The sequence below is a fragment of the Tenrec ecaudatus genome, chromosome 4 (genome assembly GCF_050624435.1).
Source record: "Tenrec ecaudatus isolate mTenEca1 chromosome 4, mTenEca1.hap1, whole genome shotgun sequence".
Classification (NCBI taxonomy): domain Eukaryota; kingdom Metazoa; phylum Chordata; class Mammalia; order Afrosoricida; family Tenrecidae; genus Tenrec; species Tenrec ecaudatus.
In genome coordinates, this window is record NC_134533.1 from 15,060,055 (window position 1) to 15,077,487 (window position 17,433).

General features: G+C 39.5%; 1 protein-coding gene across 1 annotated transcript; it reads left to right on the forward strand.

Moving 5' to 3' along the window:
• Nucleotides 1-12,776: 12,776 nt before the first annotated feature.
• Nucleotides 12,777-13,718, forward strand: LOC142446297 (olfactory receptor 5AN6-like). The gene has a single exon (XM_075548062.1). It carries the CDS (start codon nt 12,777-12,779, stop codon nt 13,716-13,718), a length of 942 nt encoding a protein of 313 aa, XP_075404177.1.
• Nucleotides 13,719-17,433: the final 3,715 nt, after the last annotated feature.

Here is a 17,433-nt window from a genome sequence, read left to right on the forward strand (position 1 = left end):
AGCACAACTATTCAAATTTATACACCAACCACAAAATTAGTGAGAAAGCAATTGAAGAATTCTACCACTGTCTTCACACTGAAATTGATCAAACATTCAATGCTTTGCTAATTATTAGTGATTAGAATGCAAAAGTTGGAAACAAAGAGGAAAGAAGAGACGTGGAAAACACCGTTTTCCTATGGAAATAAAACTGGAGCATGCATGATAGGATTTTCATGATTAATGACTTCATTTTCAAAAATGTTGCTTCTCAACAACACAGAAGGTGACTATACACATGGACTTCTCCAGTTGGTATACACAGATCTCAAATTGTCTACACGTGAGAGAAGAGATGATGGAGAAGCTCAGCAGCAGCAGCTAAAACCAGGCAAGATGCTGACTGTGGAATAGATCATCAATTGGTGATTTGTAAGTATAGGTTAAAACAAGTCCACAAGAGTCAAAATATGAGCTTAAATCTATTCTACCTTAATTACAAAATAAATAGCAAGAACGGATTTGTTTCACTGGATACTAATGACAGAAGATCTGATGGGCTGTCAGAGGACATTAAGAATATCATTCATATTAGATATTATCACATGTTGATGGATAAATAGAACCATGTGCATATACTTATGGGTTTAGTATTAAGGTAGTAGATGAATATTGGGTCTTCACTCAAGTCCTCCCTCAATGAAAGAACAATTTGTTCTTAAACTGGCACTCCGTGATACTCACCATCCCGGCATGATCAATGAACACAAAGCAGGTGCATAAATAAATGTAAAGAAAGTTGATGGTGCCCAGCTATCAAAAGATATAGCATCTGGGGCTTTAAAAGTTTAAAGATAAACAAGCAGACACCTAGTTGAAAAGCAACAAAGTCCTTATAAAAGAAGCACAGCAGCCTGTATGATCAAGAGGTGTCAATGGGATCAGGTATCAGACACCAAAGAACAAAAATGTATATCACTGTGAATGAGGCAGAGTGTTGAGTGAGGACGAAAGCCCATCTGTAGGCAACTGGACATCCCCTTACAGATACGAACCAGCAGGGTGCAGTGTAGCAAAGATGAAACATTCAACTTTATTTTAGTTCTTTAATGCTTCCTTCCCCCACCCCCGCCCAATATCATGATAACAATTCTACCCTACAAATCTGGCTAGAGCAGAGGATGTATACTGTTACAGATAGGAACTGGAAACACAGGGAATCCAGGACAGATGAATCCCTCAGGACCAGTGGTGAGAAGGAAGTGAGGTAGAAAGGGGGAACCGATCACAAAGATCTACTTATTACACCCACCTTGGGGGATGGACAAAAGAAAAGTGGGTAATGGGAGATGTAGGACAGCATAAGACAAGGAAAATGATAATAATTTATAACTTATAAAGGCTTCATGAAGGAGGAGTTGCAGGGATGAAGGGGAAAAGCAAGGAGCTGATACAAAGGGCTCAACTAAAAGGAAAATGTTTGGAGAATGATTATGGAACAAGTGTACAAATGTGTTTGACCCACTGGATGGATGTGTGGATTGTGATAAGAATTGTATGAGCCCCCAATAAAATGATTTTTTTAAGAATATCATTCACAAAGAAGACAAAAAGTTATTCAAAGGAGAGGAAATAATTAAAAGATCAAAGTACATGTGAAAAAGACATGATGAAGTCAAAAAGCTGAACTGAAAATTTCAAGGGACAGTTCAAGACAAGAATGTAAAGTAGCATAATGAAATTGCAAAGCCCTAGAGTTAGGAAACTACACAGAACATGCTCGGCATATCTTAAACAGAAAGAATCCCAGAAGGATTTCAAACCTGAGTTTCTGTATTAGGATATATATTATCCTGGAAATCCTGTGTCTGCCGTCAGTAAATATTATAGTAAATTTTTCCTGACTACAAAATCCCATTAGGAAAATTGTGTCTAATCATGTTAGTATTTTACTGTTTATGTGAATAATCCTTGTATTACAATATGTAATTAGACTACATTTGTCCAATCTATCTTTCTCAATAGTGTCAAAATTGTAAAATTGGGGAAGGAGAGGTGGGGAGAAAGAAAAGGTGTTACCAAACCCAAGCACAAGGGAACAACAAATGATCCAAATCTGTGGTGAGTAGTATGTAGGAGGCCTGGTAGGGCGTGATCAAGGGTAATGTATCTGAGAGGAATTACTGAAACACAAATGAAAGCTGATCATGATACTGGAACAGGAGGAAAGTAAAAGGAAATAGAGGAAAGAGCATTTACAGAGATCTAAATACAGATATGGACATATGTAAACTTATTTGATATATGAGGATGGGGAAATAGATCTATGTACACATATTTATAGGTTTAGTTTTAAGGTAGCAGATGGACATTGGGTCTCCACTCAAATACCCCTCAATGCAAGAATATTTTGTTCTATTAAACTGGCATTACTTGATGCTCACTTTCCCAATCTGATGGCTGAAGGAAAAGCGATGCATAAGCAAATGTGGCAAAGAAAGCTGATGGTGCCCATCTTTCATAAGATCTAGCATCTGGGGCCTCAACAGCTTGAAGCCAAACAAGCAGCCATCAATCAGGGAATCAACACAGCTCACATGGAGGAAGCATATCAACATGTGGAGTCATGAGGTGTTGACAGGGTCTTTATCAGAAGTTCAAAGAGAACCAACCTCACTGAGGTGAAGGAGAGGGGTCAAATTAGAGACCTAGAGCCCATCTGTGGATAATTGCACAATCCCTCCCAGAGAGGACACAGAGAAGGGATGATACATCCAGGGGGCTGTTTAGTATCGAGGAAACACACAACACTCCTCTAGTTCTCTAATCTTTCATTCCCCCACTATTATGATAATAATTCTATCTTGAAAATTCAGCTAGACTGGTGATCCTAAGTTGGTACATATGAGTGTTTTCAATTTATGGAATATAGGATAGACAAACCCTCAGAAACAGTAATGGGAGTAACAATTCCAGGAGGTTTAGGGAAAGAAGGGGGTGGGGAAGAGGGGAAAGGAGGAACTGACAGCAATGTTGGCAAAGCAACCCCCTTCAAGGTGAACAGATACTAGGCATTGTAGGTAAAGGCATACAATGGGCGGAGTGAAATATGTACAGATAATAATAAAAATACCTAAATATATTAAGGGTTCATGAAGGTGGAAGGGTTATGAAGCGATAGAATAAAGAGGAGTTGCTATCAAAGGGCTCAAGAACAAAGATAATGTTTTGAAATTGTTGACGGCACCATTTTAACATGTCTGCTGGATATAATAGATGTTATATGTAAGGGCCCCCAATAAAATGATTTATTCATAAAAAAGAAAGAAAATTCTCACAATGAAACCAGTAGGCAATGTCATAAATAGTTGGGAAAAGATTGACGTTTTCAAGGATTTCATTTTACCTGATTTACAATCTATGTCCTTGGAAGCAGTGGACAAGGAATCAAAGGATGTATTCCTCTGGTTAAGCCTGCTACAGCAGGCCTCTTTAAATGGTTCATAAGCAAAATTATCCTTTTGAAGACTAAGGTCCATTTGACTGTTACAGCCATCATATTTTCCATCATCTCATATGCATATAAAATCTGGAGGATGATGAAGGAGAACAATAGTACCTGTGAATTAGGGTGTTGACAAAGAATAGTGAACCTATCATTGACTATCCGAATGAAGACACCTCTCCGGGAAAGAACAACCAGAAAGCTCCTGAGAAGTGAGAGCGGCAAAGCTGCAGCTCCGATGCTTTGGACTCGTCGCCCAGAGAGACCCCTCCCTAGAGGAAAACACCGTGTTTGCAAAAGCAGATGGTTGCCTGAAGTAGAAAATGATTTGGAAATGATGATGGCAACATATGTAGAAATATGCTTGATAGAATTGATGTATGGAGTGTTGCAGGAGCAGTAAGAGCCCACAATAAAATGATTTTTTAAAAAGGAAAATATAGAACCACTCATTTGAGCCCAGCCAACTCTCAGAAATTGGGAACATCATCATAATCTGTTATTTAAAGCCAAAAGAAATGTAGAAGGTTATCAAAAATGTGAAGGCACTCAATCAAGTTAACACAGGACTGCAATTATATGCTCAAAGATAGTAACCATTTAGAGGCTATGACACAGGGCAGTGCTTCTGTCAGTACATTGGGTCGCTTAGAGTCAGAATGGAGGGCCCCTAACAAGAAGAACTACGATGTGTAAGAATTACGTTGAAGAAACTTAAATGCCCACTCCTGTAAAGAACTACGGTCTCAGAAACCTGAAAGGGCCGTTCTACTCTGTCCAGTAGTGTCACTGTGAGTCAGAAGTGACTCAATGTCAGTGATTTTATTTTTAATGAGTTAATGCTTATGAACTCATCATTGACCCTAACAAGAAATTATAGACATTATTTTCCCTGAAAACCCCAAAAATCTGTCTTGTTTTAAAGTCTGAAAAACTTTAGAGTAGATTTGTTCACATCTCAGAGGTAGAGGATTACACCAGAGTCAGAGACCACAGCTAAACTTTGCAGCAAGACAGTTGACTGACTCCACTATTCAGTGGGGTGGCCTTGGAAATTTTAACTTCTATGTTTCTCAGTTTTTACATGTGTCAGATAGCACAATAAAAAGCCCACGCTGATCCTGTGCATAGCATGAAATTAACATGTCTGGAGGGTTTGCAGCAGTGTCTGATTAAAAATGAAAACAACGGGACTGACAGTTCCGGGGGGACTTGTGTTAGGGGGGAGTTGGGGGGTAAGGAAGTGGCATTATCAAGCCCAGGGACAAGGGAACAACACGGGATCCAAATTGGTGGTGAGGGGGGAGTGGCAGGCCTGGTAGGGAATGATCAAGGATAAGGTTACATAAAGAAGAGGTATAACTGTAACCCAGGTGGGGCCGGAGCATGATAGTGGGGTAGGGGGAAAGTCAAGGGAAATGGAGGAAAGAGGTAGGAGGCAAAGGGCATTTATAGAGGTCTAGACAAAGATATGTACATGCAAATATATATATGAGGTTGGGGAAATAGATCTATGTGTCTATATTTATAGGTTTGGTATTAAGGTGACAGAAGGACCTTGGGCCTCTACTCAAGCACTCCCTCAACGCATGCATACTTTCTTCTATTAAATTGGCATTCTATCATGCTGACCCTCCTGACAGAACTGCTGAAGCCAAAGCAGGTGAATAAGAAAATGTGGTGAAGAGAGCTGATGGTGCCCGGCTATCAAAAGAGATAGAGTCTGGGGTCTTAAAGGTTTGAAGATAAACAAGCGACCATCCAGCTCAGAAGAAACAAAGCCCACATGGAAGAACATACCAGCCTGTGTGATCATGTGGTCCCGAAGGGATCAGTTATCAGGCATCAAAGAACAAAACATCTTATCATTGGCTGCACACCTGCATGATACGATCGCCGAGGACAAATGGGTGCATAAGCAAATGTGGTGAAGAAAGCTGATGATGCTCAGATATCAAAAGAGATAGTGTCTGGGTTCGTAAAAGGCTTGAAGGTAAACAAGCGGCCATCTAGCTCAGAAGCAACATACCCCACATTGAGGAAGCACTCCAGTCTGTATGTTCATGAGGTGTTGAAGGGACCAGGTATAAGGCATCATCCGAAAAAAAGAATCCTACCATAGTGAATGAAGGGGGAAGTACAGAGTGGAGACACAAAGCCTATTTGCTGACCACTGGAGATCCCTTCACAGAGGGGTCTAGGGGAGGAGATGAGTCAGTCAGGGAGCAATATAACACCAATGAAGAATACAGCTTTGCCCCAGATCCTAAATGCTTCTTCCCCCCCCCGCCTCCAACTACCATGATCTGAATTCTGCCTTGCAAGTCTGGATAGAGCAGAGGCTGTACACTGTACACTGTACACTGCTGCTTATGGGGGCTGGAGGAACAGGGAACAGGTGGATGATACCTTCAGGACCAGGGGTGTGAGGGGCGATGCTGGAAGAGTAGAGAGTGAGTAGTTTGGAAAGGGGGTACCGATTACAAGGATCTACATGTGACATCCTCCCTGGGGGACAGACAACAGAGAAGGGGTGGAGGGGAGACACCAGATAGGGTGGGTTATGACAAAATAATTATCTGTAAATTACCAAGGGCTCATGAGGGGTGGGAGCGGAGAGGGAAGGGATTAAAAAAGAGAACCTGATTCAAGGGGCTTAAATGGAGAGCAAATACGTTGAAAATGATTAGGGCAGAGAATGTACGGGTGTGCTTTATACAATTGATGTATGTATATGTATGGGTTGTGATAAGAGTTGTATGAGCCCCTAATAAAATGTTTAAGAACAAAAAAGGAAGCAATGGAGCACACATTTGTAGAAATACACCAGGCTGTGTGGATCATGAGGTGTTGATGGGATTAGGTATCAGGTATCCAAGACGCAGAACAAAAAAAAATCATATCACTGTGAATGATGGAGAGTGTGTGGTGGAGACTCTAAACCCATCAGTAGACAATTGAACATCCCCTTATGAAAGGGTCACAATGAAGAGATGAGCCAGTCAGGATGTAGTATAGCACTGATGAAATATACAACTTTCCTCTAGTTCTTGACTGCTTCCTCAACCCCCACCCCACTATCATGACGTCAAGTCTACCTTTCAAAACTGGCCAGACCAGATAATGTATGCTGGTCCAGATTAGAGATCAAACACAGGGTATCCAGTACAGATAAACCCCTCAGGAGCAACAATGAGACTAGCAATACCGGGAGGGCTAGGGGGAGATGGACGGAGAAAGGGGTAACCAATCTCAATGATCTATATACAACTTCATCCAAGGGGGACATACAACAAAAAAATGGGTGAAAAGAAACGACAGTCAGTGTAAGCCATGAAAAAATTATAAATTATCAAGGGTTCCTGGGAGAGGAAACGTAAAGGAATGGTGTGAAATTAACTAAAACCAAGGGTTCAAGTAGAAAGAAAATGTTTTGAAAATGATGATGGAAACACATGTACAACTGTGCTTGACACATACATAGATGTATGGATTGTGATTAGAATTGTAGAGCCCCCAATAAAAAGATTTATTTTTTAAAGTGAAAAAAAATAATAACTATCAATTAAATCATGGGTGTCCAAATAGGACTGAGAAGTAGGATGATGGGCTGAGCTGATTACAGTAGCACTAGTTGGCTCTACCCCAAACCCTAGAGAATAATTAATGGAAAAAGTTTGACTTCTGTTAATTGTCTCCGTTTCTCCACTGGAAACATTTAAATTCACTGGAAGCAGTTAAAAGGACCTCTGCTATAAGGATGCTGTAGTCTCTTCAGGACCAAGGGAGAGGCTGTGAGATGAGACCGAATGAAGGCAATAGATTACAGTCCTTCCAGATTTACCCTGGCCAAAAATGTCAGGAGTATCTCAGTATGTAATGTTGGCAGGAATACCCTGAACAGATTATGTCTGGTGACTCCAATCCACCATTGGCACCTTCCTGTTCCATTTGGCTTGTGACTGATTACTAACCCAAAAGCTGATGGTTTGAATGCACCAAGCAGTACTGCAGAAGAACGCTGATGGACTATTTTCTTCAAAATTGCAGCCAAGAAAACCCTATGGAGCAATTCTACTGTGTACCACACGGGGTTGCCATGAGTTGGAATCAAGTTGATGGCAACAGGTTTGTTTATTTGCAGTTCCCCCTCCTCTCAGGGTTTTGCTTTCCTAACTCAGCCATGACCTTTAAGAAACAATATTTTGACCATAGCCCACTATTAACATCCTTCATTTTTTGGGAATCTATTCTTTCTTTTTACACATTGCATTTCTCATGAAAGTACTTGTTTATTAACAGAAACCAAGGTGTTTCAGCTAATCATAAGTGTTCTTTCTTAGAACGGCAGCATTAGGCAGCTTGTGGAATCGAGATGGAGGGCTGGAAATGTACTGAGGACATGCTACGTGGCACCATTTTGCTAAAGGTTTCCCTGTTCATTTTGGTAATTTTAACTTGCAGTGACCTATGTGGGTAGTACACCACAGCATCCTTTACAGTTCAGCCCTTGTGCTACTGAGACTTATTTGTGTAGTTTAGGAACAATTTCTTTAGATTCCAGCTTATCTCTTCCTGGAGAAATTTACAAGTGAAAAATCAATGGAATGAACTATGTCCCACCACCACTATACTAGATCTTTAGCATTTAACTGTTATTAAGTATTGAACCCTTTATTATGTATATTTAATGCACTTAGACTTGTCCCATACAACTCACAGAGCTTATTTACTGATTTTATTTTTCTGTTGTGTACTGTGTTATTTTTGTTATGCAAACCTTCTTCCTATATTTAGGAAAAGTGTCATCTGTGATTCCATGTGTTAACATATATTTTTTCTATACTTGCTTTTTTGCCTTTTAGAATTCTTGTCACTTTAGTTCTCCTTTGGGTTTTATCTATCATATGAAGAAGGTGGGTTCTGTAATCTACTTTTTCCATTTACTGAACCTTACATATTTTGAGTGTCACTACATAAAGTTTTACATTACCAATTCCAGGGGATGAAAAATTCACAAGAAATCATTTTGGATGCATGTGCGTATCTATACTTCATCACTATTTGTTGTGATTTTTAAGATTGCTCAGCTTTCGCTTGATGCCAAATATTGCTGTGGAGAAATCTGTGACAAATAGGAGCTTTTCTTCTTATAGGTAGCTCACTTTTTTTGGCATGGATATCCAAAGAGTTCCCTTTATTTTTAAATTCCAGTATATTCAGCAGGAGATGACTTGGTGCCGATCATTATATGCTGAGGGCTTTTTTGGAGGGAATAGGTTTACATTCAATCTGTAAGTGTAAGTCATTGACTACTTTAGGGAAATATCAATTAAATATATTAAATATCTTTCCTATTTAACTATTGTTATGTACCCTCTGTGCTGTTCCGAATCAGTAATAGGATGTTAACAGCAAGGTCGGCGGTGCAAGCCCATCAATTGCTCTCAGGGAGAAATATGAGCCTGTCTGCTCTCCAAAGATTTACAATCACAAAAACTGTAAAATTTGGGACAGTTCTGCTCTCTCCTGGAGAGTTCCTGCACGTCAGCATCCATGAGACGGCAGCAGCTTTGGGCTTTGGACATTAGGGTCACCAGTTTGTTTTATATGTCTCCCACATCTTATATTTTCTCTGGACGCAGTAAACTCTATTCCACATTTAATTTTTCAGTTTTACAAGCCTATTTTCCATGTCATTTGATGTGTTTCTAACAGTCTGTTTTTGTCTTTATTGTTGTTTGGTAAACAGATTTATTTTCTGTATTCTGTATTCAGTGGTGGAGATTTTTAACTCTCCCAGTTAGCTGAGTTCTGCATATTCAGGTTTCATTTACTTCTGTTGACTTCTTATTTCTCTCTTGAGCCTTCATGTTGCTGCTTCAAATTTTGAAGTATCGTTTTTGACTAGTAGCTTTACGTGCATGGCAGTATGAGTGAGCCTATTCTTTAATCATCTGTCAGACGATATTTTTTTGAATTTTCATTACCAGTCATTACTTTTCTTCCCTCCCATTTTCATTTTTTTGGGATTCATTTTGTGAAGACTCCTTTTGCTTCTTCCGCACCTCAGACTGAGTTGAGATCTTCCAGTAGCAGTGCTTGTGTGGAAATGAGAAAGAAAACAATATTCTTAGAGAGGGGATCTTTTGGCCTCTTCACCCAGGGGAGAAGTGGCAATGCTTTGAGACAGTTTGTTTCTTACATATCCTGAGAGGGGAAGACAACTGTTAGTTTCTAGTGAATGGAGTGTAGGAGAACAGCAGAACATCTAACAATACACAGGACAGCCAACCCCTGCCAACAGAGAACTATCAAGTCCAAAATGTCAGGGGAGGTGGGGTGAGAAATCCTCATTTAGAACATGGTGAAGGAACAATAGAATGCATCAAAACATTATTTGTTGTATGTGTGTTGTGGTTATTTCTCCTCTATTCAGCTAACATTATGGGCTGCTGTAGGATTCTTCACTAACACATTACTTCTGTCTACACTATCACTGCAAAAATATTTATTTAACCTCCAACATGCAATGTAACTCATGCCTGCTCTTGAATATTTACCTGTCAGATAACAGAGAATATTGCCCCAGTCCCCAGTGCAGAACCATCCCTCAAAGAGACCAACCATCCACTAGATTGTAAACTGATAATTGGGCAACTCTTCCACTTGGAAAGAAGCATCAGCCCATTTGCTAGGAATGCCTACATCTTATGAATATGAGTTATCCTTGTGGAGCGCACACATGATGGCTTTGAGTCTGTCGTGAACATCACATATTTAGAATCTCAAATTTCAATAGAAAAACAAATGAAGGAAAGCAACTAGGTATGGGGATTTTGAGCTAAATTTCATTGAATTTTATTGATTTTGGAGAAATTGAGCCAATTTAATTAATTAGTCTCTGCACCAAGACCACAGAATTCGCTTCATTGGATTATTTTCTAATGTTTTTCAATACATTTATAAAATGAAATATTCTCCATAAAGAGTTTGAACATTTTTGTTAGATTCCTTCCTGGACACCTCAGTATTTTTGGTACTACTATTAAAGGTAGGTTTTTACTGTCTTTTTTGGTTTAGGAAAATCTAATTGATTGTTGCACTCAAATTCATTATCTTTAAGTCAGTACTGATCTAAGCGACCCAAAAATACTGCCCACTGGGTTTCTGAAGTCATAACTTTTGCAAGAGGATTAAGGCTCAACTGCATTCATCCAAAATTTGATTATCACTGTTATTTTAATGTTTCTTTTCTTACTATCACATCATCTGTGTATAATGACCCCATTGCTTCTCTCTTCCTTATATTTTATTTACCTTTCTGGGTGTGACCCACAGCACAATGAAGAATAACTGTGAAGACAGCCATGGTTCAATCACAAGGAACATTTTCATTACTTCACAATGAATGACTTGACTAATGTAGAATTTTGTGGACAACCTTTATCATGTGAAGAAAATCTTCTTTCTTATATCATGAAACTACTAAAATCCTCCATGGCTTTTGAATTTTATGACCACCTTTCTAAATTTTTCTTAGTCTCATTGAATCTCTTTATGTCTGACTAATTTGTATCTTTTTATGGTGTTTGCATTTTGTTTAATACGTTAATCACAGCTCATGCTGGGAGTTTTGGAGCTGTTTCATGAATACAGAAAGCACTCACTCTCACTCCCATTGAGTCAAATCTGACTCAAAATGACCCTCAGGGCAAAAACTGCCCCCACAAAGATGCCAGTGGGCTTGCACTGCTGACCTTGAGGTCAGGAGTCCAACGTGTAAGCCCTGCACCACCAGGACTCCCTTCCTGGACACTAAGGAGTGTGCAATTGAACTGTGAATAACAGACATTCCTAAGAGTGTGAAGAAGGTGTAACTACAAATTCCTTGGGCAATTCATATCAACTTCATTTTTCAAAAAAAACCAGGGCCTTGTAGCTAAATTTTCTGATGCTCTGTGGGATAATGACTATGTCACCATTGAGTTATGTTACTATGTAATCCAGTGAAGCTATAGGCTAGCAACTGGACTCCCAGGTTCTTTTATTAGATTTTCCACTTTGATTTGCCCACTATTCTAGATCTCTGAGGTCTATGAAATAATTTATGGCCAGGTTCCTCAGTTTGTCAAGGATCTCTAATACTAAAAACAGACTCACTGTTTTCCTAAATTACTGAATCCTATTACCAACTAGTGCTTATTGTGAGTTCAAAAATTGCTTTAAAAAACAGCAACAAGTTCACGTATCTGACAGTAATACTAAAATATTTAATCCAGTATTTTGCTTTGAGTCTGTATAGATTGTGCTCCATGTTAATACATCATGGTGTGTAGCTTCATTTTTCAATTTTTTAATCTTGCACAGGCTTAATTTTGATCCCCATCTGAATGTATTCCACCTTAAGAGACATACTATTTTAATATAGTATATTTAATATATGATTTCCATATAATTCAAGGGGCTTCAAAATGCATGGAAAATGAAACGAAAAGATAGTGGCACTACTCCATGACTTTTGGAAGCTCCTTTGTATAATCTTTTGCAAAAGGTATGATTAAGGTTTGTAAAAGGCAAAGATTCCACCTTGACAATGAAGGTAAACGTTACCCATCTCTGGTCTTTTTAATCATCTCCTATGCAGGAAAAAGATACACCATGCAAAAGAAGGCAAACTGATGCACATGAAGGGTGATGTTGACAAAGATCACTGACCATACCAAGGAGTTCAGGAAGAATGAACAAGTCAACGTTGGAAATAATTCCAAAGAGATGCTCCTGAGAAGCCAAGATGATAAGGCTTTATCTTGCTTACCTTGGACATGTCTACAAAAAGTCCAGTCATTAGAGGGCATCACGTTTATCAAATAGAAAGTCAGTGAAAATGAGGGAAACAATGAAAAAGATGGAAATGCTCTGTCTGCAATGATGTGCTGAAACATAACAATGATGTTTATGGAAAGGGTATGATGGACTGAGCCATATTTTGTTCTGTCATACATAATTTGTGCTTCAGAGTCAAGTCCAGAGATAGTAATTCCAAGAACAACAAAAATATAATATCATTTCTAAAACACTGAAAGTCGAGCACTACACGGAATTGAACGTTCTCCTCTGCTTCTAGGTTCTAAGTTATTTTTTTCCAAAAATGTAAGAAATAAACATTTGGAGGAAGCTTCTTTGTTCTCTTTTAAGCTGGAGAAATGAGTAATGGTGAAATGTTCTATTACTTTTCAAAAGCCTTAGAATACCGAGATAACAAAGATCCTTAGATCTCAGGAGCGTCATGGCAACGGCTGAAGGAAGAAACAGAACTACTGTTACCACGTTCATCCTCTTGGGATTCTCTGAATTTCCAAAGCTCACACTCGTCCTCTTTTCAATATTCCTAAGCATCTACCTTCTGACAGTTTTCTGGAACCTAGGTCTTAGCATCTTGATCAAGATAGACTCTCATTTGTACACACCCATGTACTACTTCCTCAACAAACTTGCCTTCTTAGACATATGCTATGTGTCCTCCACGACTCCCAAGATGCTCTCAGACTTCTTCCAGGAGCAGAAATCCATCTCCTTTGTGGGGTGTGCTGCGCAGTACTTCTTCTGCTCTACCTTTGGTCTGATTGAAAGCTGTCTTCTTGTGTCCATGGCTTATGATCGGTACACTGCCATTTGTAACCCTCTACTTTACACAGCCATCATGTCCCCAACCCTGTGTCTACAGTTGTTTATTGGATCGACCATAACTGGATCATTGGGCTCATTAACCCAGCTCTGTGGCTTACTTCAGCTTCAATTCTGTGGGCCAAATATCATTAACCATTTCTACTGTGACTTGCCACAACTAGTGAACTTATCTTGTTCTGATACCTTTTTCATGGACGTTTTATTTTCCTTGCTGACAGTGATCTATGGACTGACCTCTGTCCTGGTTATCACGATATCCTATGGATATATCGTTGCCACCATTCTGAAGATGAGTTCTGCTGAAGGCAGGTCCAAGGCTTTCAACACCTGTGCTTCTCACCTGGCAGCAGTGAGTCTTCTCTATGGCTCAGCCACCTTTGTGTATTTATGCCCCAATTCTGATGATTCTCTTAGCCAAGGCAAGCTGGCCTCTGTTTTCTACACTATAGTGATTCCCATGTTAAATCCATTGATCTATTGTCTGAGAAATAAGGAAATCAAAGATGCCCTGATCAGATGTAAGAGAAGGATTTTCTCCTGAAAATAGTGTGCAAAGTCTGCATATTTTATTTCAAAATAAGTAATAAGCAACGTGAATCTGGGGTCTTAAAAATATCTTGTGGAATGCCGTTGTGAGGTTGGTAAAAATATTTGCTACGTCTGGCTAGATTTTCATTTATGGTATTTTTTAATGAGGGTCTCACTGAGGACACTTCTTTTCACGTTTTTTCCCCTCAAATAGAATATTCTATTTTGTTTTCAACAAACATGAGCACAGCAAACTAGACTCCCATTTCCAAGTTTCTACACAAGTCACTCAGTGGTATTAGTTATACTTTTCAAAATGTGTCAGCATTGTGTTTAATTGCATTCAGTTTTTTTCATTTCCTGTATTCTAGTTGCCCTACCTACTTATCCTCTCATCTTTACTTAGATTTCCCGAGGGTTTTGAGATCCGGCTGCCTTAACAGTCAGGACAGAAACCCATACAACCATGGATGAAAAGTGAAACTCCTTACCCTTTGAGTTTATTGTGTATCTGTATGTCAATAGCTGTCTCCCCTTTCTACTCTGGGGGAGGATTACATTTCTTCATCCCCATGAATTTAGGTTTTAGTGCATCACGTTTTCTGGCAAATGAAACATGAATGGACATTGTCTCATTAGTTAATGACCAGGTCCCAAGATAGATATGTATTATTATCAATAAATATATTTTTGCATTTGGATTGATTGCCAATAAACTATTATGGATATCTATATAGGTAGAGTTGTCCTATTGCAAAAATTTTTAAAATGTTAACATTCCTCTGTCTTTAAATCTAGCCACTGAATGTGTAAAAACAGTGTATTATTGAAAAGTTGAGGATAGCAAATTTTCTTTGGCAAAATAAAGTGTTTGGTTCAATTATCCCTTGTGGTAGATCGAAAGGGAGGTTCTATAAGTATTGCTGAAAAGTAAATTTCAGATTTAGATGAAAGTATGAAAATAGAATGTCTGCAACATGGGTTGTTTGCTTCTGGATGCATTTAACATGATCCTACAAGAAAGAGCTAAGTCACAAAACAACTGGTCAGTCTGTCGGTAAGACTACAAGAGAAGAAATATTTCCAGATATCTGAGTGTTTTCAAGTTCATGCATAACACGGGTCTCATCATTTCTAAGCTTCTGCATTTTGTGAACGTGAGAAGGACTCAGAGAAAAGAAGTAGAGCTAAGAATTGCAGGAGGGTCAAATCAAGGGCACAGTCATCATAGGGCATTGTGAGTACCTCTGAACCCAGCTCATGCTTACCAGATCTTTTAGTTGGACAAATGATTTTCATGGAAAGTCAAGTTAGGGAGGTAGGATGTGATTGTCTCATTGGAACCAGTGAGGTCCAGTATCGTGCCCCTGATGGCCATGCTTATTTAACATGGAAGAGTAAGAAAAGTAACAACATGGCAACTATCGGATCACGTGGAGCTGACCAAAGGAAGCTGAAGGATAGCACTGATCTCTCTATTTTCCATGGGCATCCTTCCCGAACTGCACTTGGTTTGGCTCCTTGGATGACAGTGCCATGGTATCAAGCAAGTCAGTGTCTGTTGCAGTGAAAAATTGGATTAAACTTAAAAAAAACTGATCTTATTTCCTTCATGTCTTACCCTTCTGCTTGCTCACTTTCACTACCTGGGATGATACTCACCATTCATAAAGCATTGTCTTAGTTTGTGCTTTCTGGGAACCACAGATTCAATCAGACTAAGACAGGTGACACTAACACCTGGCATGCAGATGTATCAACGTTACTGTGGTTAAGGTAAATAAGGTTTCTGTGTAAATAAGGTAGATGAGGTACACAGTAATTTGTAATAATGGAAGTTGTTGTCCAGACAATGACACTTAGAAATGTGTGAAGGAACTTTTCCTAATGACAATGGAAATACTAATAAAATGAAAATAGCAGGCTCTGGGTAGACAATTCCCAACTCAGACTATCCTGAGAAAGCTAGATGACCCCATGGCAGTCACTCAGGGAACTTTTATCTCCTGCGACTGCGGGAGAACTGTCCTGACAACAGCACAATGTCAAGAGCAGCAGAGTTGCAAAGAAGATGGAACGGACAGCTTGGGAATGTCTCCTCTATCTCTATGAGGTTCCTCTAAGGAACGAATGGTGCTCCAGCACGTGGTGTGGGGGAAATTGTTAATATGAAACCGAAGAACCTAAAATCCTACATTTCCCAGAAATTTCCTTCAGAAAGGGATTCCCATTTTTAAAAGAGAGGAGTTCTCACTGGTTTCAATACCTTCAACTGAGCTAACCGCCCAGTAAGAACTGAAGATAAACTCTAACCTGCTTAATGCTTGCAGGTTAATAAGCAAGATAAGGTCCAGCAAATCCCAAGTGAAGAAATGAAATGGGGCTCTGAGAGAAAATAGGTTACTTGGAAAACATATTGCAAGAGAAACAAATATTGAAGATGCTGGAATAGGACAAATCAGAAAACCAACCCCACTGTTATCAAGTTGATGTCCAACCATAGAAACCAGTGGATCTGCTTCCATCTGGTTTCTAAGGCTATGATCTTTGCAGAAGCAGATTTTCACATTTTCCCCCCAAAGGGAGTCTCTGGTGAGTTCCACCTGCTGACCTACCTGTTTTATTTAAACAACAACAACTCAGTGCCCTCAAGTCTTTGCCAACTCATATCGATCCTGCAGGATCCTGCAGGTAGAAATGATCCTGTGGGTTTCCAGGATTGTAGCTTGTTACAGGAGTAAGAAGGCCTGCCTTTCTTTGGAGGAGCGCCTGGTAGTTTTGAACTGCTGACCCTGCAGTTAGCCGGCCACTGCATAACAACTACTCCCAAGGCTCTACCTTTTGGGGTAACAGCCCAGCTGCAGAGCCAGGGTTGGTTGTCTGTGAAGTGCTGTGCAGTCAGTTCCACCTCGAGACTCTGTACAACGGAACTAAACACAGCCTGCTCCTTTGTCATCCCTACAGTTTTTGGTTGTAATGAAATTATGCATCACTAAAGGCTCCAAGGCCATTTCATATTTACTTTTCCTCCTTTTTATTTTTGAAGCCACTCAGACCCCTAAAGAGATGTTAGGGTTAAGAAATCTGGAGTGATTTAAAAAAATAGAAATATACTATGCACACACACTGAGCCCATCTAAAGAAATGAAATGAACAACCTAACAACACAGTCCCTGTGTGGTAGTGGGTTATGGTTGGGCCTCTGTGCTAGGTAAGGTTTATTGTGCCAACCTGGCTGATAAACACATGGGATTAATGGAAGGGCAGAGCAATTAATAGCTCAGTGAGCCTTGCCTTTCTTGTTCTCTGGTCTCTCTTGTTCTCTAAGGTTTGACCATTGTGTGGCTGCATTAGCTAGTTCTTTGCCTCAGGTGGCAAGGCTCAGTTCCTGTGAAACATCCCTGAGCAGAAGCCACATGGACCTACCCTTCCAGCGCTGACATTTTAAAATACACTCATTGATTCAGCTTTCCTCATATATTTGGTGTTGTTGAGTGTGTTTTCTGAGTCTGAGGAGGATTTTGTAGATTGTTGTTAGATATTTAGGCTAATGTCAGACTTAAGGGTTTGGGAAGCATTTGGTTGGTATGTTTTCTTTATGAACACTCACCTTTTATATAAAACTTTCTCTTATATATATATATGAGTCTCTGTGGATTTGTTTCTCTAGTCTACCCAGACTAACCCAGCTACTAACTTTAATGTCAGCAGTTGAGATCTACCAGCTG

What these genes read in the sequence shown, in the direction of transcription:
- LOC142446297 (XM_075548062.1), top strand. Translation starts at nt 12,777, where the DNA reads ATGGCAACGGCTGAAGGAAGAAACAGAACTACTGTTACCACGTTCATC.